The sequence below is a fragment of the Channa argus genome, chromosome 20, assembly GCF_033026475.1.
Source record: "Channa argus isolate prfri chromosome 20, Channa argus male v1.0, whole genome shotgun sequence".
In the NCBI taxonomy this organism is placed as follows: Eukaryota; Metazoa; Chordata; class Actinopteri; order Anabantiformes; family Channidae; genus Channa; species Channa argus.
In genome coordinates, this window is record NC_090216.1 from 6,858,195 (window position 1) to 6,883,149 (window position 24,955).

Consider the following 24,955-nt stretch of genomic DNA (forward strand, 5'->3'; position numbering starts at 1 on the left):
CCCAGACCACAGGACAGTCAAGGTCAGAGTGAAAAGGAGAGATGAAAAACACAAACATACATATACAAGCATAGACAGGCAAGAGAAATCGAAAACCATACAAAACGTGGGGATGAATCTGACAGGCTAGGGCTGCACGAAAAATCTTTACTACATTAACTTTCTTGACTCTTAAACCTCCTTTCAATATATAGTTAATTAATAACAAATCCAATAGATCATCTTGACTAAAACTTCAAATTTGATTTGCAGATCCCTTGAAACACGCTTTTGACTAGAATTAGGCTTTAAAAGTTATTTTAATAAGGGGAGATGCTATCGAACCCTCCTGTGACCCAGACTGATTGGATTGGACTGCACTGCCAGGAACAGACAGATTTTCACTCTCAGGAGTTTCTGAGCGAGACTCGTCCTTCTCTCCAATCAGGGAGTCAATTATTTTTGCTTGGCTGGTAATTTTTGTAGCATTCTTATTTTACATTAATGACTACCTGAAGCTCATGCTGGAGTGAGGCAGAGCACAGTGGAGCAGGGATAGGGAGGCTGAGTGCATCAACCTTGAGTCTTCTCCCTTTACATTAAAAAGGGAATGTTTCTCCTGGCAAATTACTGCATACATTAAAGGAAGAATAAACTTGAGTATTTGCGTATAATTACATTTTCTCTAAATACACACACATAGTTTAGTAGTGCGTTTTTATTCAACAGTACAACATTCTACATGAAAAGCTATTGATATTAGAAGTAGATTCTATTCTGCATTTCATTTTTTGTAAGTACCATATGCAAAATAGCATGTGACATCATTGATCCAATTCGCAACTTTTCACTAGGGCTTTAGCTACTTTGCATTGAAATTTAAATGCGTAAGAGTGGTTCTGAGAGCTAAAACCCTAGTTTCCCAAAATGCCATAATATTACTTTTCAAGTTACTTTCCAATTGTTTCTTGTTTTATTTTATGTGCAGCCCTATTTTGTTCACATGTAATAAAAAAAAAATGAGAGTAAAGATCAGGAAAGTATGCACGGAGTAACATAACAAAGCTAAAAAAAAGAAATATACTACGCATGACATAGAGACCATCATTGAGCAGAATGAGTCCTAACATTATGGTCTAATTAGCTGCTGCATTAGTTTACATCTAACAAGCCACATGCATAACCAATTGCAGAGAATGACATCCAATGCAAATCACAGCAGATGTATTTACTATTCACACAGCAGCAGATATTTCCTGGCACTGAGTTTGAGCGATACCATGCAGTTATAATATTCATCCTACCTTCACTATGCCAGTGTTCTCTGAATTACTGTTCATCATGTCATTAAAGGATGTGAAAAGGTTCCTCAAGGACTCCATGAAGCCGACCTCTCCTTTGTTCTCATAGAGCCTGAGAGGAGATGAAGTAGAGAATTATGTTCGCAGATGATACAAGACTGTTGTCTGCTTCATCACTGTGTAAACAGCCCCGCCCTGAGTGGAAATGACAAGAGTTTGATGCTTCCCTGTTAAATCATTAAAAGCAGCCTGCAGAATGGCCCACGTCAGTTATCAATGCAAATATTCTTGGATCAGAACCACAAACATCATTGTTGCTACCAGCGAGATTAACATTTTAAAAAACATAACAAGACCCTGAAGCACAATGATCTATGCTAATGACTCTCCTGGAAAACAGCACAAGGAACACAGAGCAAATAAGGGTCCATTGGCTTTACTTTCTAATATGCCCGGGGTGTAATGCTACTAATGCCTCTTCTGCTAGTTTGGTTACACGGAGCAAATGCTGTCCAGTGACCATAACCAACTCTTGCTGACATCATTTCCCAATTTCTAACTGCATGGGGAACACAAAGCGAGGCTTCCTTCATAATCCCCCCAAAATTCTAATTCTTTTTATCCAACAAACCAAGTATTAACTCCAAATGAGCAAAGATGTGCTTTCTGCAAAGTAATTAAGTGTATCAATCACATAGAAATAAATAATTGAAACACACGCGTACACTGAAGCAGAGGGAGGTCAGAGAAGGGTGAAGTGTTTAGTGTGCTCCCACCATTTCCCATGTGACTGGCTTTATTCCAGAGAGGGTGGGTTTTGTGGCAACACAAGATCTCTGCACTGTGGGTATTACATGGTCCAGGACAGTCACTGTTGAGTTCTTACAGATCATGAGATTAGAGGCATTGCTCTTTGAGCTCCCACAACAACAATAGAGCTGCTTCTCACCTGCAGCATCAAGGACCAGAGTGAGCTCTGGACAGCTACACCAGGCTCAAGCCATGGGAGGAAAGTGGATGATTACAGTGTCTCCTCTACCATTTCACAGAAATGTTCTGCTTGCCCACAACGAAAAGCTGATGCAGGATTGGCATCGTCTAGTCAGAGCTGCATGAAAGGCTTTCAACAAGTGCAACTTAGCAGTTTTGAAGAATTTCAAACTGTGTCTGACTCAGCAACAATAGCCTGGCCCAGGTCAAACTGGCAAGCAAGCAAAGAAAGGGCCTCCACAACTACAAAAGACAGGTGCACTTTAATGTTGGATGTTGTTATAGGTTATCCTGTGAATAAAAACGGCTTGGCAAACACTGTGAGCATGGACAGCTCACAGTGAAAAAAAAAAAGATAGTGATGTCGCTTTGGTCTAATATGTGAAGTAGAGGACAGAGTCTAGAGTGTCCTCTAGACATCGGACAGAAAACCAATCAAACTCTGCACACTCAATTAGACCAGGATCATACATCAGCCCCTCTGCTGCCAGCAGCTTCACTCCGTGGCCTGACAAAATTATCATCCATTTAATGTCCTTACAGAGAAATATAAATACATCCACCAAAAATTCCTTTCTCAAAGACTGCTGACTTTTACCCATTTCAACTTTATTTAACAGAAGCTGCAAACTGTGGAGAACACAAATCAATGCTGCGTGTTATACTGATTTTTATTAGGAATTATAAACACTGAGATAGCTGAATTATTTACAGAACTGGTGCAATAAATAAATGATGAGTATTAGTATAAAATGAACAAGCAGTGCTTAATATTGTATTTAGAAAGATGCTTGTATGTATACTGTAGAAATTGCTCTTTTAATTAGTGTTTTTAACAATGCAGAGCTAATTGTCACTGTAATATGTCGATGTGTGTGCATCGGGACGTACTGGTTGAAAAGGACTCTGGAGCGAACGATGAACTTGAAGATGTACTCCAGAGCCTTCAAGGCCTTCAACAGCTGGTCTGTCAGCTTCTCTGCGTTGTCCACGTAGTTCTTCAGAACTTTAGTCAGCTTCCTATAAAACATCATAGAGTATAACAAATCTGATAATCACCAAATTGGACATCATTTATTAAATGTTAAATGTCCTTTGTCTATTTGTCCAGTAATTATCTTACGTATATGCCAACGTGGCACTGAAATGCTTCCGAATGTAGGTCTCCAGGACAGGGTTAAAGTGCTGGAACTTTCTGTCCGCTATAAGCCCAATTATGAACACCTGTCAGAGAGCAAAGCATATTCATTAAAAAGGTAAACCACACGGGTGACAAAAAGGAGAAGGGAAAACCGCCTGTCTTGCTCAATATAGTGAAATAAATTGGAAAATTAAACAAGATTGCATTTGAGCAGAAAGCCATTTTCTCTCAATCCTCTAGCCTACAGAAAATCTTGGACATCTAACAACACAATCTCCTTTTTCTGAAAAGCTGTTCTTTTGAGATGTACCCCAATGCCATCGCATGCTAGATACGGTCAACCAATTGGCAACAAACAGTTGATATCATACCTATACAACACAATTACATAATTAAAATCCAGCTAAGTTTATTTTCCCCTTGTCCAATCTTTTTCATGCTCTATCTTGCAGGTTAATGGAACCCAATCCACTGTTAGACAAACTGCTTGAATGAAAGGGCTACTCTGTGTTACAAAGTCAGGCAGATCAATACAGCAGTGATTTCACCTGAGATGAAGTGTGTCTGCACTACCCTCTGGAAATGATTTTTCTGTTTACCAACAACAGGGAACAGTTTCTAAGTTATAACCTACTGTGCAGCCTCAAAGTATTTGGACTGCAACACAGTTTCTACCATTCTGGGGCCATATTTAATTGCACAGGATGTAAAAATGAACAAAAGTTGACCCCATAGTCATTTCTAATCCAGTGTGTTATAGAGCACACTCAACACAACAAAAATATGGTTTAGGGGTGTGCAGCAATAATAAACAGTATTTTTGTCCTTTAAGGTACAGACTTAAGCTCAGAACAGCACCAGGTAGCTGCAAGACTTGTGGTCCAAGCAACAACATCATAAAAAACAAGCAATTGTGAACTTAAAAGAGCCACTGAAAAAAAGGGTTTAGCATATGAAAAGATGTGACAATTTTCTACATTTGAATCTGGGCATGAATGTGTTTTATAAAAAAAAAAAAAAAAAAAACTGTGGGTATGAATCCAGCTCTACTGGAACTCTCTGCTTCTTTGCTTACCAGTGCATCGAACACCAAAGTATCAAATGTGTCACTGTCAGAGTTCTCCATCATGATGTTGAAGAGAGCATCCAGAGTGTCTTGCAGAAACTAGAATGATAGGTGCACGGCATGTTATTGCAGACCAACATAAAAACTATGACACTCAAATACAAAAGTGCTTTCACTGCTCATTCAAATCAAGCACTCAACAAGCAATATCAAAATGTTAAACGAGCTTAGAGCAAATTAATTATCTTTCATGTCAAAAGGTACAAGACAGATCAACCTCATGTACAGAACAGATGTAATAACATTCACAAAGTGAATGGTAAATGAAGTGTGACTCTTGATGACATTCTTTCTCCGTTTTTGAAATAGTGGAGGCAGACAATCAGCAGCACTGTTTTGAAATGTAGAAAATCATTGCAATTTATGCTATAATGCAAACAAAATACATGCAAAATGAAAATGTAAATAATAACTCATTTACTTAATATTAATTTTCTAGATGTAATTGATTTGAACACATTTGTTTATTTAGAACTTTTTTCAAGAACGTGAAAAAGTGAAGCTTTAACTTCTTGTCAAAGCTTCACACCCAAAAATAATGCTCTCACATTACCATGTGAAATCTATTAAACCGTCCTTACAGCTGTTAAAATAAGCCAAAAGAGATCTATGAAGACGGTAATAATTCCTTGTCAGCAGTACCTTGAGAAACACCAACTATATACACCCTCCTCCTTTGGGGAAACATGCTTCATTTACTCAGCCATTGCTGCGCCAATGTGAAAAAAAAAAAAATGTAAAAGTGGTGGAAACAGAGCTATCACTCCGTACTGTGCTTGGTCTGTCATCTCAGGATGGATGAGATTAATCACGTTCTCAACTCGAAACAAAAACAGTGCGTGCAATGTGGAGTTTAAAGCACAATTCAATCACACCAGAGCCAGACTGCTTGACAAAGATGAGCGGGGAGTTACCTATTCACTTACAAACTGTATGACATTGGGGAGATCATAAAAATGCAAATCATAATAAAAACTTTCAAACTCATGCTGGGATTTATTTACGATCCCATTTTCTATGCATTTCATCCAACATACAGTAAACAGCCAAAGCAATGTAGACCCTATTGATAATCGGCCTTTTAAATGCTAAGCCTTTACCCAACTGCACACAGACAGCCTCAAAGCGCTTCGCAGAGAGTGAATGCTAATGTGGTGGTAATAATAATCACACCCCTGTGGTTTAATGAACTGGTCCAGCTGTGGTTGACACATCTATCTGGCCTGATCAAAACTGTCTGGGTGAAGGACTTCCTCAGATATGTTAAAATATGGCAAGCTCACGTAAAACTTTCTCCTGAGAGTGATTTATTCACCTGCCTCACACTGAGCACATAAAGGGCCTCCCTACACTCCTGGCAGCAGGTCATCTCCTCCCTTTCAGTTCTCTGTGTGTGGTGCCATGTGCTCCCTCCTCATTGGAGACAAGAAGGGCAAAACCAACTATGTAACAACCTGCTCCTAGTAATTTACCTCATGATTCACTGCCATAGAGCTGAAACACTGAGGACTGTGTGTCACCAGCTGGTGAGATCTGATTTCACTTTTTGCAAGGCAAAGAGCAAGTTTTAAAGGACACCAAAATTACAGCATAATACGATTTTGTGTGTGAGTCAACATGAAAGACAACAGGACAAAGTGTAGCCAGCACCATCCAGAACCACTTTCACCCACTGACCTTAACAACCTCACCACCTTCCACCTTCATCAGCTGGCGAAGGTTCTGCTGCAAAAGGCTTGTGTTGGAGCGCCACTTCAGCAGGCCAAGTAGGTCCACTGGGAAAAAAAACAAACAAGCAAATAAAATTAAAAAAGCTGCTATTATTATAAAGCACGGAATTGACTTCATCCTGCAAATGGCAATACAGTGTGCAAAGAGATAGAGAGGCACCAAGAAATAACAATTAAGGTTGAATATTTGAATTTAATGAGTGCTAGAGTCTGACATTTGTTAACAATTGTCCACCACACACAAAACGGTGCGTAAATTAAACAAATACGTTAGTCATTCTATTAGATCTCTCACTTTAATCATGAAAAATGAATTTAGCCACCAGAGGATGAGTCGTGATGTGATTAATCATGCTCAAGGGAGCACCTTTGGCAGATTATCATATTGGGAGCTTTAAAAAAAAAAACAAAGCATTAATGTTAATTTGGGTATAGCAGCCCTGTCAAAATTATTCAGACCTTTTCTGGGGAAAAAAAGACATTTGTCTCTCAAAAGGCTTACCCTACAATGTCACGGGATATCAGTTAAGAAGCAAACATAACCGATTGTTAACACCAAGATCTTGACGTTCAACCACTGAAAACACGCTGTCAAGCATGACAGCTAACCCAGGTGATTTGATCGGGGTTATCTTGTGCTAAGCTTAGACATTTACACATTTCAGTAAATTAGGTTTTCACTAGTCAGGTACTGTTGAGTTCAAGGCGTGACTGCCCGGTGCTATTTCTGAAAGTGTCCCTGGACGAGAGACTAAACCCTGAAACTGTTGGGGTTCATTTATATTTTGATGGCTCTAACTTGAGTGTGACATAGTCAATTTACATACGTACAGCAGGTAATAATTAGTTTATCAATCAGTGCCATATTTTATCCTTCATTAACCGATTACTTGCCTGCAAACTGTTTTATATGTTAAATAACAACTTTGGAAAAACAGGCCTTTTTGGACCCCTCAACCGAGCTGCTCATTCAGGCCAATGAAGTATGGCAGATACACCGATGGATAGCTTCATTCTGAGGTGGTAAATCACTATTTACATTTACTCTCGTCTTGTACGCCAGTGCAATTTTGAGGTACTTAAGCTTTATCCAAGTAGATAATTTTTAGATTGCTTTTACCCCACTGCAATTCAAATGATTATGTACTTAATCGTAAAAATGGACTGTATGGACCAACTGGATGTGCAAAATGGTTTGCACAATAAATATTTTTAGAATGTTCAGTTTCTGTTGTGTGTAATCCCAACATTTGCTTTGTTAAGTGCTACTAACTTAAAGCTATAATATGCACATTTTATATGCATATGATATGCACATTTCTAGGAGAATTGATTACATCGTCACTGCACAAATAAAATACAAAAGACTTCACACATTTCCATTTCAATGTTTGTTCACAGTACATATAGCTTGACAAGAGTCTCTCCCCTCTCACTGGTTTTAATAGCTTGTTTGTTTAATAGCTTTATGTCTCTACAGTAGCAGTCTTGAATTAGCTTTTATAGTGCAAGCTTTCTAAACACAGTGAAGTAGGAGCACGTTCACACACAGAAAGAAGGTGAATTCCCCTTTCCCTTACAGCCAAGGTAGGAACATGACGTTAATACATCTTATGCTGGGCCAAGTCCACTCCCAGCTCTGCTGTCATTACATCTGTGATTCTCTTCCAGTCACCGTTTAGTGAGACGCACTGAAAATACCCAGGGAAAAAGTAGCAGCCACTTCACACAAGCTCCCAGCACTGGGAGAGCGCCTGTATAAATCTAGCCTAATTAAAAAGTGTTTCATCTCAGATGTGGGGATCAGGGATGAGGTGTCACATGTGTATGAGGCAAGCAGTCTGCAAGGGGAGTTCAAGTGCTCCTTTTTTCCCCTTCCAGAAGAGGTCTTTGTAAAATAACAAAAGCTAAAAATAGCATTTTTGGTTTTATTGTATGTCAGGAACTAGTTGATTGTGTTGCTGCCAGTCTTGGCCAGGGCAATCGCGAAAGACAGATTTGTAATCTCAACGGAGGTTTTTCCTGGCAAAATAAAGGTTAAAACAAATGTAATGAGCCAATAGGAAGTTTAGATGCATTTAGGGCTGCAGCTAGTTGATTGATCAATTGTTTTAGTTAATGTTTGGATTTTTCTGTGCAACTAATAAATTATTTATTTTGAGTCCAAGGTGAAAAAAGAGTCTAAAAGTGTAACTGAGGATTCATAATAGAAGGAAAATTGAGAAAAATCTGAGTGTATATAGAATAAAAGATGATTGACTGACTGACTGACTGAGCTAGGGAGCAATCTAACGGTTCGAGTGGGAGTTTTAAAGAACTTCTAGGTTTTAATATAGCAGGGAGACCCCAGCACATTTAGAGATAGATTGGTCTTGCATTGCTTTAATAAAAGAACTTGAACCTTTTCCTACAGCTTTGGCTCAGGCCGACGTATCCTGGGGGAGAAACAAGCGTGCACGCACTTATGCACGAACACACACAAATCTCTACGTTTAATCAAACCTAGTGTGCAGTGAGAAGGCCCCTCATCCCCATGTGCCTATTGCTGCTTTCCAAATTACCAGCTCATAGTGCCAGGTAAATATCAACAGTGAAGTGCATCTTCTCACCAGAACACACACACACACACACACACACACACACACACACACAACGATTACCATCTCTCACATGCAGGGAACGGGGAACAACATGGAGCAAAAAAAGCAAGGTGGGCAAATAAAAAGTGAAGATGGTTCTTGCTGATCTCTTTTTGTTTGTTATTATCTTGTACATTTACAGTTTAGGAAAGAGTCTGAGGTACAACATTATCTCTCTGTCTAGTGTAATCAATGTGGGCTGGTGAGGTACAGCCTGGTGACATCACCACCCACTGAGCACAGTAGGAGGGCACACATGATTGTATTTAAATGACTATTGATACTACAGCCTAAACTTAATAACCCTCAAGGGGAACATTACTGTAAAAACATGCAACACCCCCCTCACACGATATATACAGCAGCACTCAGACAATATTATCCCGTTATCCCAGAGATCTAACAAGCCCTTTTCCTGAGTCTACAGTGACCTCTTTAAAGAGGCTTTGTGAGCATTTGTTGTGCACGTAAACAGGAGACATTTAGGAGAGCAACAAAATACAACCCTTTTTTTCTGCGCTGCAGGTTTTCGTCAGAAAGCTAAGATTTACCACAAGGTCACATAGGGCCTCTGCTTCCGCGTGGCAGCTGGTAGAGAGGATCCTGAAGATTGATGCAGGCAGAGCTGTAGCTCTTCTTCAAAGCCACTGTCAAGTTGAAACTTGGTGTTTCCAAAATGTCAGCAGATCAAGATTAACAACCAACGGGTTTGTTTAATCATATAAAAAGGTGCTGACATGGATTAACTGAAAAAGGCATAAAATATGACCTCAGATGCTGTGTCACTTTTACATTAGCAAACTTACAACATAGTGCCACAGAAAATCTGGCCCATTTATGTGATGGCATAAATTGAACACTGCTAAAGAAAAATTAGCAAAACAAAGAAGAACAGTCAATTTTTTGCTCATAGTGTTTGTTGTAGACTGAACTTCCTGGTTGTAATTTGACCCACAATACATATAAATGCACACTCCTGTGGAGTGATGGATGATTGCTGTCATTTCAAGTGCACTCACTTTAGGTTTCAAATAAACTGTTTTAGACAATCTGGTCTAACTTTTGCTGCTGTGTTCATTAAAGCAATTCTGCATTTTCCCACATCAATGCAATCATTGTTTTTTTGTGTTATCCTAACTGGCAGAAATGATGGACATAAACATTATTCAAATTGAAATAAAGTTAAATTATTCCTTTATATAATGAAAAATGCAGAGAAGACTTGAGTTATTTTAATTTTAAGACCAGCAGCTATCGAGGTTCTCTGGTCTTATTTTACTGTGTATTATAAGGTCAAATATCCCTGAAAGGAGGATTTAAAGTTTCAAAAGGATTATATCATATTTAGCAGCCGAAGAAGGCATAAACACGTTTGTAGTAATTCGGTTTCACAGGTCTGCGCGCGGATTATTTAGTCATTGCTCTGATACTGGAAACAGAATGTGCTGGACTACACAGTTCACTCTAAGCATTTCCATTAAGTCTGCCCTTGCTTGACTATTTAAAATTATCTTTGCGTTATCATGAATAAAAACATAAGGCCATGGTGCACTACTTATTCAAAGAGGGTGTCGCTTTGGGCGAGCAAAACAATTAATTCCAGTTCCAGTAGAAAGTTAGCCTGCAGTGAGTCTGTCCCTTTGTCATTCCCACTTTCTTTAAGGCCTTGGCCAAAAACACACCGAGAAGACTGAGGAAGCTTTCATTGTGTCACTAATTAAAATGGTGACTCAGTCCTGCGTATGGAAAAACACGGAGGCACAATGCATCAGGCACAGAGGAAAGCAAAGCGAACACTGAGGATGGTTCTGTTTAGAGTAACTGTGAAATTGGAGCTAGAAGCATTTGACCACTCACAAACAGTAAACCAGCTTTCCACACGATGCAAAATGACACAACCATAATAAGCACACTCCCGAAACACTAACACGTCCAATAGGTATTAGAGTTATGTCTGGTGGGATTTCTAAACATGTATAAAGGCTGGGGAGGACATACAAGCCCAAAATCCTTAATCCATGAGATACAGAGCAGAAATGGGGATTTCCTTAGCTTAATAAGCATCTCAGCAACCTTTGAAAAATATCTGCACTTGATTGACAGTAGTAAGGAGAGCAGAGCTGTCTGCTCAGTAGAGATGGACTGACATTTACTGACTGACAGGGGAATTTAGGAAGAAAAAGTAGGTTAGAGGAAAAATATGAATGAAGGAAACTTGCGAGGGCAAGTGTCTTAACATAGACACAATGAAAAGAACGAAGGACAGCAGATGTCCCAGAGTCTTTAAATCATATAAAGTTACTCCGCAAGGATAATCTGTCTTTCACATTCAGACACCGTGGCCCAAAACCTTTTTAAAAATCTAGGGTTTATCTGGCTAAAGTAGAAAATAATATAAGTTCTTTAGCGAGAGCTTATTTCACAAGTAAATGTGTGAAGGAGTGACCAATGAGTGACAGGCGACAGGACGGGACATTGTAGAAAGAAAGAATTATAAGAAAACATAAAATACCAAAAATATAAGTAAAGAAGCTTATACCATTTTGTGTAAGCTTGGTGGAGCAGACCAGCGTGGCGATCTGGAAGGAATCCTTGCTGATAGTACAGTTCCCCAGGTTCTGGGTGCTTTTACTGGTGGTGGAGTAGCCCTTCTCCTCCAGCTCCAGCTTGGTGGCCGGTAGGTTCAGGTACAGAGATGAATCCTCCAGCTTCTTTGCTTCTGCCTGGTTTTCCGGGTAAGGACGAATAAATGTAAATGTTAGAACTGTGGTAATACAGGGAGCTTGTTAATTTTATGCAGTATAAATCAAATCCATATCTGCTGTTTATGTTGCAACGAGGTGTTATATTACTGTGAGATTTTCCTTGTATGTACTATCAATGAACCAATTTTGAAAATAAAATCTTGCCTATTACTGCATATAAAGAGTGTTTACTTTTTTGCCATAACCGCAATCATGACTGACATCAATGCAAATAATTTGTTAGAGGAAGTTCTCACATATTACATTTTTATTTAACATAAATGGGCAGCGTGACGCAAAGTTGACATTATGTAAGTGTTTTTAAGTAGAAAATTAAATTTAACAGGGAGGGTGGATCCATGCCTAGAGCAGTGCACACATTATTATGGCAGCTACTAATAACAAAGGCCAATGTTTCATCTATGACTCATCTCGGTTGCGGTCGTGTCACGAGGAGTGTGGGCCAGCCAGCAGGTACAGTAGGCACTCTGTAACAAAGACAACAGGCCGCCACCCACTGAAATCCAACTGTGCTGGAAGACATTTACCATTTACCTTGTACACAATTAGATCATGCTCCCCATCCCTTAGCGTCGTCCCATCGTACCTCATCAGCTTGACAAAAGACAAGGCAAATATTTTCTCTGATTTGTCTTTGGCTGTGGGAGGAGAAAAAGATACGCATGAAGAAGACAGAGAGCAGCCAGACGGAAGAAGATGATTACATTTAAGACTAAATCGTGTTCATGAATACTTTACTTTGCCGTTTATGCACAAAAGTGTACTTTTGTTTTTGGTGAATATTTTCAAACTAAAATAGCAAATCTTGTTTTCAGCATGTGTGTTAAAAATAATGACGTGCTTCTTCAGGCAAACTAAGGCAAACCAGAGACAGATTCCACTGCAGTGCAGCATGGCTCACTTCACAACAGGTCATTAAAAAATGGCCATTAAAAGACAAATAATACACGGAATCCCAAAAGTAAATTGCAGTGTTACAGACCCTTAGTCAGCTAGACACAAGAGCTTACGGTTCCCTTTTGATGTCCAAAAGCTGACTTTATCTGCAGTGGCTAGTGCAGGTGCGGGCCCAGAGAGTTCTTACACGCCGTATTGATCGCCATCTATATGATCTCCGGTGAATTTAATCATGTAATCCTCTCCAAGACTCTCTGCACCTTCACGCACTGTGTGGACTGTCACACCAGGGGGGAGAAGACACAGCACCTGATGTACTCAAATGTTAAAGAGGCCTACAGCTCTTTTACCCTTCTGCCCCTGGGCAGGTCTGACCACAACCTGATCCACCTCCTACCTGTGTACAGACCCCTGGTTCAAAGGCAGCCTCCCACCATCAAAACAGTGAAAAGAGGGTCTGAGGGGGCCACAAACGTCCTGCACGGATGTTTTGCGGCCATGGACTGGAAAACACTCCGTGAGACGCATGGTGAAGACATTGATGGACTGATAGGTTACGTTACAGATTACATCAACTTCTGTGTTGACATCTGTATACCAACAAAAACTTCCTGCTGCTTCCCAAACAACAAGCCATGGGTCACCAAACACAACAACCCTGAATGAGAACAAGGCAGCTTTAAGGTCAGGTGAGGTAAAGATCAAGGACAGGAAGGAAGCTTACGGGAAGAAGCTTAAACAGAGGCTCCAACAGAAGGATACCAGAGCAGTTTAGAGTGGCATGAAAAGCATCACTGGATGGAGAGTGTGGGTAGTGCTAGTGATGGTGCCCACATCTCACCCCTGCATGACTTGAACACCACTCCTGTCTCTGGAGCAATGACCATCTCAGCAGAGCAGCTGAGGAGAGAGCTATTCAGGCTTCGCCCCACAAGGGCTGCAGGTCATGATGGATTCAGTCCCGGGGTACCGAAAGCCTGTGCCCCACAGCAATGGGTCGCCTTCAGCACATCTTCAACTTGAGCAGCTGGAGAGGGTGCCTGGTGAACAGTTTTGTTAACTGGTGAGAGCACAATCATCTCCAGCTCAACATCAGTAAAACGAAGGAACTGGAGGTGGACTTCGGGAAGTCCGGGACTCGTGTTAATCCTCTCTGCATAGGGGGAGGGGGGTTGAAGCAGTTTTGCAGTACAAATACCTGGATTGTCCACCTGGACAAACTGGACTGGTCAATGCAGCGTCAATATACAGGAAAACACAGAGCAGTCCGTATTTTCTAAGGAGACTAAGGTCTCATCTGCAGCCCCATGCTACTGATGTTTTATGAGTCTGTGCTAGCCAGCTCCATCTTCTATGCTGTGGTTTGCTGGAGCAGCAATATGAAGGCGGCAGACAGTAACAGACTGGACAAACCATTAAGGAGGTCTTGCTCTGTTCTGGGGGAGAAGCTGGACCCTCTGCATGTTGTGGCTGAGAGGAGAATATTGTCCAAAGCCCTCTCAATCCCTGATATTCCCTCCCACCCACTCCACTGCGTGCTGGCTGCACAGAGGAGCACTTTCAGCCAGAGACTGATCACAGTCAAGTGCTCCACAGAACATCCTGTCTCCCAGTGGCCATTAAATTGTTCAACTCATCCCCCTTCTGTAAAAAGGATGGTGACTAAATGGTCAAAATGGACAAATAGAATTGTTTTTTTTATTCCATTTATTTATTTTGTTTTTGTTTTACTTAAATATTGATCAGTAGTTTGTACTTGTACTAGTTTATTGTCTTGGTATGGTGAAAGTTTTTTCCTTTGTTTCGACGGTTCACATGGAGAGCAGCTGTAACAAGGCAACACAGTTTCCCTATGGGATCAATAAAGTTGTTTGACTCTTGAAACTCATCATAATATTACATCATTATTATAATTACTGTTATGATATTCAAGCTACAAGGGTTCGTGTTAAGATGTTTTTTGCGTCCACATCCTATTGGCATATAGATAAATGTTTGGATCTCAGAGCTGCAGGTGTTAATATAACAGTTAATATAATCCTACTATGGTGGAGTATGTGTACACACGTGTGACTCTGTTTGCGGGGGTTGAGTTGCATAAACAAGCAAGAGAGTTATGACTTTGTCCTGTAACCAAGCGTTTGAACAGGGTCACATATATCATCATTGTGGATCAACAAGCTCAAATTTACGTGCTGGGAGACGTGATTCATTGAAGTATCTCATGCATTCTATCTGCATAAATCCCCTCATTGGTTTGCTGCCTGCAGCCTCGCCGGTGAATAATTGCTGGGCTGGCATGAGAGGAACCAGTGGAGGGAAAACACTACGCATGCCACCCAGTTGAGAAAAATGTATTAGTGGCTTCCTAAGAAGAGCAGAGTGCTAAAAACCCTGTATCTGGGGAAAAAGGTCACTTTCAGGACAGAGTTACTTTTTGAGCCAATCAAAAAGTCAAGCTTGCGTTGAAGTTCTGCAGACTTCCACCTCTAAACTGGGCTTTCACTTTAGATTTATGGTTCTGTGTACTCTGCCACATTTTAAAGCTAACCCTCTACCCTGCTCACTGCATACTGGCATAATGACAGATGAAAAGATGACGTGAATCTCTTACTGCCACAGCAGCATCTGTGATAGCAGGCATCAGTCTGATGAGGCCTGACAATGCTAGGGTGGTATCCCGACGCACAGTGTTAGAGCGAGCCTGATTTTCAACTAGGCGGCTGAGATGCTGAGCACATGAGCTGCAGTTGTGGCCTTGATGAGCAGCTCTGTCACTCTGTGTTTCCACTAATAGTTCACCACTAGCTAGGAGCAGTGCAGGAAGCAGGAAGGACACAGGCAGATGACAGCAGAGGAAGAAAACTCAAAGGTCTTCATCTGGCACCATCTCTGCTCTGCTTTTCGTCTGAAATTCTTCACACGTTGTGCCAGCAGAATGTGGACATTATATTTTAGGCTACTGTGATATCCTCATCCTGCCTTACACACATGAATATAAAAACACCTTACAGACCACGTTACAGAAAAGGAAATCAGTTTGTTTACAGGTTGCCTAGCATCCCGGCTACAGTAAGAGTGTGGGGCACCCCTGTAAAGTATTTGCATATGTAAAAATCCTACTTAAGCTATCATTCCAGTTTGAAAAGCAATCATTTACACATTGAGAGGAATGCCTGATGATGACAGGACCAATATACTGCATCAGTTAGCACTCTTGCTTTTTATTAGTGGTGATCAAATGTAGAAAAATCCAGCAGAGTTGTAAATGCAATGCTATCCACAATATTTGCAGGCAGTGAGAAATCATGAGTTTATCCCCAACTACCAAGATTCAGTCAGTGCGGAAAAGTCAAAAAATGGCTGGATGCCAAAGAGATGCTAAGGAATAAAAAACCTCAGCAAAGCTGGTCTAATTTGTGCAGGGATATAAATAACCAGGTGTTTTATGATGGAATAGTGGTGTAAACAGACTGACAGGGAAATAAAAGGCATCATACACAAATCTATATAATCCAGCCATTACACCTTCTCAACATCTGTCTCTATTGTCAATTGTCAGTTTAAGTTAAAGTTTGGCAGCATCAGCATGCCCCTGCAGTCCCAGAGTCACTTGAGGTGAGCCTGATTCTAAAGCAACAGTTACGGCGAGATAACAGCAAGTTGCAGAATTTCAAAGGCAAGCCTCGTAACAGCATTAGTCCCCAGAGAAGCAAGGTGCCGAGCATGACAAGAAGGCTCTCCAAGTGGATTATAAGCCAGCTCTGAGCTGTACGACTTGGCCATTTCCTCCAAAGCACCTGCACGAAGGTGAGAAGCAAACAGAGCTGGAGGATGATGATTACTTTACAAAAAAATGACTTTGCTGTGCACTTTCCGCTTTGTCTTCCATTGACTGTACACATCTGTCACGGCTTCTATTACCTCTCAGAAAGAGTTCTTCTGTACCACTCTCCTGCTGCAGGAGGGATAGTACTGCCATGTGGCAGGCAGATGGAATGGTAAGGTTGCCAGTCCCAGGCTTCCCTGCCCTCTTACACCCCAAAAATTAAAAAGGATGTTAAAAAACAGAAGGGCATAAAACACTGGCTGCATTCAGCTAGACACTGCTCCCAATAAACAAACAAAGTCCCCTCCGGCATTTTTCATATCCCAGCTGTAGTCTCTGACAAGCCACTCCATGATGCTGCATTGTGCAGGGGCAGACTAATACCTCTGACTAAGGGTGAGTTTCAAAATATCTATCACTGTGCAGCACATCTGCCTGGATTGGATAACTTTCATTATTATTTTTCATATTTATTTTTATTTTTTTTATTTGCCGTAGATCGATTAGAAGCCAATTGTGCAGCTGGACATTGGCGAAACCCATTATTCACAAGGTGACATTTGCACTCACAGTCCTGCGAGGAGCGGTGACGAAAGGTGAACCGTAAGTGGCTCCGGTTCACGTCTTCAATAGGAATAGCAACCTGCAACAGGAGAGAGAGAGGGAACATGGGAAATAGCTACAGTCAACCACAGAGACTCCAAGAGCTGGTTTTTAGGATTAAAACAACAACAGAATAACCTTTAAACTTATGCCGTGTAGAAAATAACTGCACTGACAGACTAAATAAATTAAATATCTGATAGTTAACTGTATGGTTGCCAGAATGGTTCGAACTGGTATGACATGTGATTGATTCATATTAAATAGACTAAAATACGCAAACCTGCTGGTGTGGTCCTGTCATAAATCAATGACTTTATATTTTTGCTGCCAACACAGTGGCCCTTTAATCTACTATGTGGTTTAATATTCATTACAGCCTTTCTAAGCATCAATGCTTCATTGATTATTATTCACCAGGCACCACAGTCTTCATGCTACAAATTCCCAGTGATGGAAACCTGTGTTGTGATGAATAATGGATTTAAGAATTATATCAGAGGGTGTTTTTGCAGTCAATGTAGAAAAAAAAAATGACTAAAATATTACTGAGAACGATAACAAAAAAAAAGAAGGAAGTAGAAGCTAAAAGAGACACACCTTTATTGTTTCAAACCAGCGTGGCTGCTTTACTTGGTAATAGATGACAGACTTGTACTCATTAATCCCCTCATCTCCAGCTCCAGGAAAGATCACATTCTACAGAAAGACAAAAGCAAAACACGAAACAAGTTCAAACACCATTCAAAGTGGCAAAATGAATGTTGAGCTATTATCACCCAATTAGAACATTAGCACACTCACAGCATGTGAAAAATTGAACTGAACTTATTTTATAACAATACACTCCCTGGGGCTGAAGGTCTCAATCTAGCAGAATGGCCGTTAAGGGTGTGGATTCACTTTATGCATGAGCACATGTCTGTTGGCTATCAATCACATGACAGCACTGTGGAAATAAGAAATAAATTAGAAATTAATTATTTAGGACAGACAGGCAGTTGCTTCCATGCACAGAGAACTGCAGAGAAGCGGGACTCAGGAAAAAGGACCAGCTGGTGCTGATGGGTCCAACCATGTAAGCTGCTCTTACTATTGGGTCCCCTGAGTTTCTATGACAGGTCAGGGTGCGAGTGTGTTATACTATTTGCCCCGCTGGGGGATTTGGCACGAAGGATGGAGTGACAGCCGATGAAACAAATGCCTTGTTTTCTATCAATCTGTGCTCATCCAGCCTACTTCTTTCCTCCTGCTACTCCAGCTGACTTGCTGGCCGGCCAGTGTGCCGCCGCTGAAATACTCCAACACTAATGGTTTCTGACAACCGGCAATTATGAAGAATAACAGGCCCCATCTCCCGGAGCCGCACTGAGCATATCTGGGGGGGCAGGTGCTAGCTTGCACAATCTGCCCCTTTACTAAGTGGCCAGGATTCATGACAGCTTCAGATTTTGGAAATGCGAAGAGGGGGAAGTCACTGAGGTTTAGCTGCAGGTGAGAGGGGGGGGGGGGGGGGGGGGGGGGTAAAATGTCAAGATGATAAGTCACTGTCTGGACTCTAACTACAAAACATCACAAATCCTTTTTGAGTTACAGCAGGAGTGACAAAATCCAGAGGTAAAAAGAGGATGGACAAGAAAAATTGAAAGAACTAAGAAGACCAAAAAAAGATCAACAAAATTTTCAATGCAATTCAAATATAAAATGTGCCTCAATTAAAGTAATTTTACTTTTTTCTTTTACATCAATGGCTCGATGGAAAGAAACTAGTAAAAAATGAAGTAGTAATTACGACTCCAAGGTATATTTAGATTAAATTATAGAATTAAACATGTTTAAGCAGTTTCAGAAATTAAAGTGGCACACAGGAAGTGACCGTGCCTCTCATCTCAGATACAGGAATCCTCAGCTGTTTAAAAACCAGAAAGGAAGAAGCCAATTTACTCCTGATCTCTGGAGAACTAAACAGATGAGACCAAGCAACTTTTGTGAAAAGCTGCAAAGCAAGATGGCGAATGGAGGTCGGGCGCTGCAAAGACAACACGACCGTGATGACACTGATATATGCAATCAATGACACCAAGTATTAGATACCTAAGGCTGTGGAAGCACCTGCTCAACCTTAACCAGCAAACACTCAGCCATTGAGTATCTTCCTACAGTTGTCTGTGGTGGGATGCATTTTAGCCATGTTTACACCCACCTGTATTTCATTTCAAAATCAGTACATAGGACTGTATAATCGAATACAGTGCCGTGTAGCAGAAGCCTGGTTCATCACCACTTTCTGCTACTTGAGAGCTATATTTGCAGTTTAATCACAGCTGATCCCTACACTTCCTCAGCCTGCTGGGCAAGATCACTGACGAAGCCTCTCAATCAATGTGTATGACCGAGGCGGCTGAGCCTTACAGCGCTTTCTTTGGATTAGCTGGTTGCAAAAGTCCCCCGCTATCAGGGATTTTAAATCTCAAATCATTCATCGTTAGTCCTGGGCACATTCCCCCGGACTCTAAAGTGCACAAGAATACAGTGCGGACGTGTCGAGTATAATGAATTTTAATACAATAGCCCTACAACATTTCATTTTGTTAGCTGTGCCTCAACTAATAGAAGATGACTACAGTTACTAGTTTAAACTCGCCAAAAACTGAGAACCAAAATTCAGAGACACGTGAGCACACACTTCCAGACCCCTAGTTCCTCCCATATATTTCTTTGGTGAAGTAGAAAGGGACTATATTTAATTTAAACACGTGAATAAGAGGCAAACTTTGAATATGGCTCAAATAAAATAAAAAACTAATTGCTGACCACCATAAAAGTATACTTAAGTGATCTCTACATCAAACTCATGTTTCAGACAGTCTGTTCACAAACAAATGGACAGGGGAGAACATTTGCCTAATTACACTATATTAGGTAATTATACTAGAAAGGAACTGCTGATTACACATTTCTCATCACTTGCACTTTAAACTGTGCTGTACATACTGCCTGCTGCACACTTTAGTCTGTAACCGTCTCTGATTATGATAAAGGTTGACTCCCGCTGTGGGGAGCCCCATTTTTGCCCAGTCAATCAACTGGAAAGCACAAAAATATTGCATTCTGTCAATTTTGACAGGTGGCAAAGGCATACAGCCTGCACCGTGTATCACACCGCTTTATGGGAGTCCTGGTCAGTTAAGCAGAGTGCTGCGCTGTGTGAGATTAAAGAAAGTCTGGTAAATCACAGACTGTCTGAGAGACTGATTGGCTAGAACACTTGTGCCCTGAATGCTGAGAATGAGCTGACCCTAAGAAAAATGCCAAAGTTAACAATCCTCGAACCATACCTCCAGCTTCTTGCCGTCCTCGTCATAAATGGACATGGTCACCTCAACATTTTTGGGTGTGGTCTTGCTCCCCTTGTCAAAGTCCCCCTGAACCAGTGTCACATAGATGTCGTTTCGCACATCACCTTTCGGAAACAGAAACAAGTAGGACAGATGTGAAATAATCTTCTCACCCGCTTTTTAAGATCTATTTAAAACCTAATTCATTACATCTTAGGTGACATTAGTGGATTTGTGCCACCATATGCTTTAGTCCATTAAATAACTAATGGTTTAATCAAACCCTAATGAACTATGATATGTTCTTTTCTAAAGGTCCTCCCTCACAGACATTTGGCAAAATAGGAGATCTCACTTCTAAATCACTTCCTGAATGACTAAAGGGTTCAACCAATCAAATTTAAAGAGAGACTTTAGGAGACTGGCAGCCTGCTTGAGGCTTTTTAAAATACTCCACCTGGCATGATGATCTCAGGAAAGCCCATCTTGCGAGCCACAGCTGTTGATCGGTCCACCAAGTGAGGGAATTCCTTCCTTAACTGATGGATGTCTCCAGGAAGAAGCTTCATAGTAACCCACAGGCCTGGTAATACATTCAAGGCGTTGAGGGGTGGGACCAAGATAATGTCAGGAGAAGACAATTTGAAAGCAAACTATCCCGGGAAAAAATTAAAAAGCCATTTCTTCTTGTGCTTTTCACTGCGAGTTGTCTGAGTGACATATAACACCTTTAGGGCAAGACATTAAATAGAGGCTGCCCTTAGGGGTGTGATTATGGATGCATGATAATGGAGGAAACAGGCATGTGTGTGTATGTATGTGTGTGTGTGTGTGTGTGTGTGTGTGTGTGTGTGTGTGTGTGTGTGTGTGTGTGTGTGTGTGTGTGTGTGTGTGTGTGTGTGTGTTCTCCCTGTGCGTGACTGAAAACAGGGGGTAGTAAGGTGTTTATAATTGGAATGATTAAACTACAAATCCCGTATCTGGTGGCATTGAAGTGCCGCAAAATAGTCTTTTCTAATAAAAACTACACGTTTCGTTTTTAGGGGATGCTCCATTTGTCCTAAAGAACACAATGTGTTACTTTTAACTCCAACAGTCCAAAGGTAGTTACTTTAGAGCTAAACTGTAAGACAGGGAGAAAGCAGAAAGTCAAAAGAGACACTTTGTATCCTAAAACAAAACTCGGTAAAATTCAGTGTCCCCAATGCTGCAGACATCCTTTTTAGGGATTTCCTCTTTTTGTTTAGTTTTTTTAATGAGATTAGTTCGCATTTCTAGTAGATCATTTAAATTGTGCAATATTTTCCAGACTTCATAAGCGGCCCTGAAAAATGTGAGTGTGAAGCTTAAAAAGAAATGATGAATAATTCTGGGGGGGGGAGGGCTTTTCATGGGTCATATTTCCTAACAATTTACAAACAGGACCTGCTGTGTTTTGACTCTCCAATCACATTCACTTCTAATATTCTGAGGAAAAAACAAAGCAGCGTAAATACATATTTCTGAACAATATTGAAAAAAAGAGAGCCATCGAATTAAAGCAGTCATCATGTAGCACGGTGCTTCACAGGCCACCACAATGAGTGGTGTTTGTGAACCCTGAAGCTTTATCCACTTTCACTTTAACCAGACTCTTATTGTTATGAGTGAGTGACACATCTCGCACAAACCTAGCAGGAAACCTTTTGACGAGGCGTGACTAAAGCGGCTGCTCTGAGTGCTTTGCTGTTCCTCCCAGTGTGGGCCAGAGTCAACCTGACATTTATCCAAGTACATCTTCATAGGGCACGACAATACCATGGGGACTGTCACGTAGTTTCCCCACTCCCAGCATAAACCCTTTAGATGGTTAATGTTGTTCTTCTAACCATAGATGTCAAATCCCTGATAAGATCTGGTCTTTGCAGAATACTCACCAGCCTAATTAACAGCTGGATTACTTTGCTCCTGTAGTCATGGTGATGAGGGCAACTATTTATAGTATGAGCAGTGATTTATAGTGTGAGCACTTGACATAGAATTATGCTCTTATTAGCAAGATGAACTGTTTCAACACCCTGCCATTACTGTATGTTGGGGCCAATGGTACAGTGTATGAACAGCTGTAAAATGTGTTATGAAAATAACTACAGCACAGTAAGATGCGGTTAAGCTACACATTGCACATTTACTATTACCCTCTGACTTTAATAATAATAATATAAGGCCTACTTTTTAGTAATTTAATATATTTACTGTAGTAGCAACAAAGGAAGACTAAAGAACCTTTAGTCAAGTATAAAAACTAAAATCAATATGTCTAAGTAAGGAAGTGAAAGTCACACACTCACAACTCTAATAAGAACAGGGTTTTTTTTTTACATTTTATTCACATCCTGGCACATAACCCTTTCCTCCGCTTCCTGGAGAAGGCAATGTGTGCCAAAATGCTGGAGTGTTGCTTTCCTTTAATTCTAATCAGACCTCAGGACAGATGAATGAAAAAAAAAAAAAAAAATGTTGCTTTAGCTAAGCTCAATATTTGCTGATAGGGCAGATTTTATCAGATGATTTAAAAGTGAAGAGTTGACAGCAATGGCAGTTTCCTTTTTCACACTGGTTCTTGTGGCTGAACCTTGCACTGTACCTTGGCCCTTGTGATTGACCTCTTTGGCGGTGATAACTTTGTTGATGACTGTCTGGAGGAAGTCGTTCTCCCCTGCCACCCTGGGTGAAAAACGGGAGATGTTCAGCTGCTTGTGGCGAATGGCGTCATCCAACGCTAGCCTGCAGTATGCACACAATGGGCCGACACCACAGAGAAGAAGACATGGCGTAGAGACAGGAGGAGGAGAGGGGCAGGATGAGCCACAGAGTGACGGTTGTGAGGAGGGGAGTGGGATGGAAGAAAGACAGAGAGAAAGAGAGAGAGAGAGACATACCGAAGAGTGATGCGAATACCGTGACAGACACAAAGCCACTTGTTAGCAGTTAACAGTGAGGCAGGATGGGTAATGAAAGAAACACACAGAGAAATCACCATTTAGGAAATGTTGCCCACTCAGCATTTAACCACTGCAGCACTGAGAAGTACATCTTCCCAAAGTCAGATTTCACAGTGGAATATTTAAGACTGCAATCACTAGGATTTTTCCAAACTCTGACAGTAACTCTACTTTAATAAAAAAAAAAAATCTAACTAAAATACAACATCTAGTGCTTCATAGGGCTTCAGGTGTAAAGAGTGCCAAACTGATTGAGATGAGCAATGTCGAGAGTATAGGAATATAGCAGGTGTGACCTGGGAAGCACCAGGTGTGGCAGCTGTGAAAGAAGTGTGTGAAGTGGGCGAGTAATGACATCTGCAGTGTAGATGATTGTCAACAAGCAGAATAAGCATGAAGAAGACAGTAGTGATGTCAGCATGGTGGAAGAAGTAATAGATCTCTGTCATTCAAACGGTCTCGCTTGTCTGCAACTTGGAATCCAAAAGCAATCCCATCAAGTAAACAGAACGAGAAAGCAGAGATCTGCACATTCACGGATTAAAACACTGTAGGACAACAGGACCGACACAGGTTTCCCTGCAAATTTGCATTAATCAAAGATTTGAATCCATTGTGCATGTGAATTTTCCAACAAAGCTGGACACAGTGGGCCAGTAAAATATGCAGGACAAGGTGGTAAGAAGAATTTACTTTTATTTTACTGAATATTGAATTGATTTAAGATTAATGAATTATGCATTTTTTTTGGGGGGGGGGAGAAAACACCCATTAGGTATTTCTACATTTCTAATTTTGTCCCACAATACAGACATACACAAAACGGTTGGTACTCTGTCATAAATTAGAGATGAAACTCAAAACTTTCTCTGAAATAAACTCAAAGTAAGAAAATGTAAGAAAAGAAAAAAAAGAAATTAACTAATTAAAAGCTTTTGCAACAAATGACATAAGCTCCAACAGATTTATGACAAAAGATCATAAATAAGTCAACTACAGTGATAGTTTAAACTGTTTCCTGTAATTAGGATCACGCATGTCTTCAATCTTATAATAAGTCATTTTCATTGAAGAAAAGTTGTCACTTTGCTGTTCGGTTTGTCTTTAGTCGTATTATTAAAATATTTTGTTAAATCAAAATTTAAAAGCAAGGTTTTTTTTCCCCTTCTATTACCTTTGTCAATTTTAGAGGAAACTGAATGTTCTCTTTTCATGAAAGGGTACCAACAATTTTGTCTGCGTCTGTAATAACGACCCAGGAAAGTGATAAGCAAATCTTCACATTCAACTGTAATCACATAAACTTTGTCATAAAAGGATTTTACTAGCTAGTCACTTCTGAAAATGATTGTGAGCTAACTTTCTGTCAGTCAACCAAATTAAGTTTTGCTAAATTTTTTGGTCTTAATGCCATTTAGTTCGATTCCAGACAACATGCCCGAAATGATGTCAGCTCAGTTTAAAAAAAAATAATAATAATTTCAGCAGGATTTTGGCCCATCTAGTCAATTTCTGAAAGACCCTTTTTATTTATTGTCCAGATGCCAAGAGTCTATTCAAATGACATTACTCAGCCAAACCTTTCCTAAATGGCTGCCTCACCTCTGCTGGCCTTGAAAACACACAACACACG

At 40.6% G+C, this 24,955-nt stretch overlaps 2 protein-coding genes across 3 annotated transcripts in view; one reads left to right on the plus strand and one right to left on the minus strand.

Annotated features, from left to right (window-relative positions):
• Nucleotides 1-24,955, minus strand: part of dock1 (dedicator of cytokinesis 1) — a 165,908-nt gene that overhangs the window by 114,673 nt on the left and 26,280 nt on the right. Inside the window, exons 12-23 of one of the 2 annotated variants that reach the window (XM_067487363.1) lie at nt 22,965-23,104; nt 20,796-20,921; nt 20,339-20,463; nt 17,601-17,699; nt 16,968-17,040; nt 12,206-12,309; nt 11,446-11,629; nt 6,215-6,312; nt 4,487-4,576; nt 3,394-3,494; nt 3,162-3,290; nt 1,284-1,392 (exon numbers count right to left, since the gene is read on the minus strand). In XM_067487363.1, the coding sequence (XP_067343464.1) occupies nt 1,284-1,392; nt 3,162-3,290; nt 3,394-3,494; nt 4,487-4,576; nt 6,215-6,312; nt 11,446-11,629; nt 12,206-12,309; nt 16,968-17,040; nt 17,601-17,699; nt 20,339-20,463; nt 20,796-20,921; nt 22,965-23,104 (1,378 nt within the window). The remainder of the gene's footprint in view (nt 1-1,283; nt 1,393-3,161; nt 3,291-3,393; nt 3,495-4,486; nt 4,577-6,214; nt 6,313-11,445; nt 11,630-12,205; nt 12,310-16,967; nt 17,041-17,600; nt 17,700-20,338; nt 20,464-20,795; nt 20,922-22,964; nt 23,105-24,955) is intronic. The other variant, XM_067487364.1, reaches the window with a different exon arrangement.
• LOC137105333 (inhibitory synaptic factor 2A) overlaps nt 1-24,955 on the plus strand; it is a 90,707-nt gene that overhangs the window by 48,525 nt on the left and 17,227 nt on the right. The window lies entirely within an intron of this gene.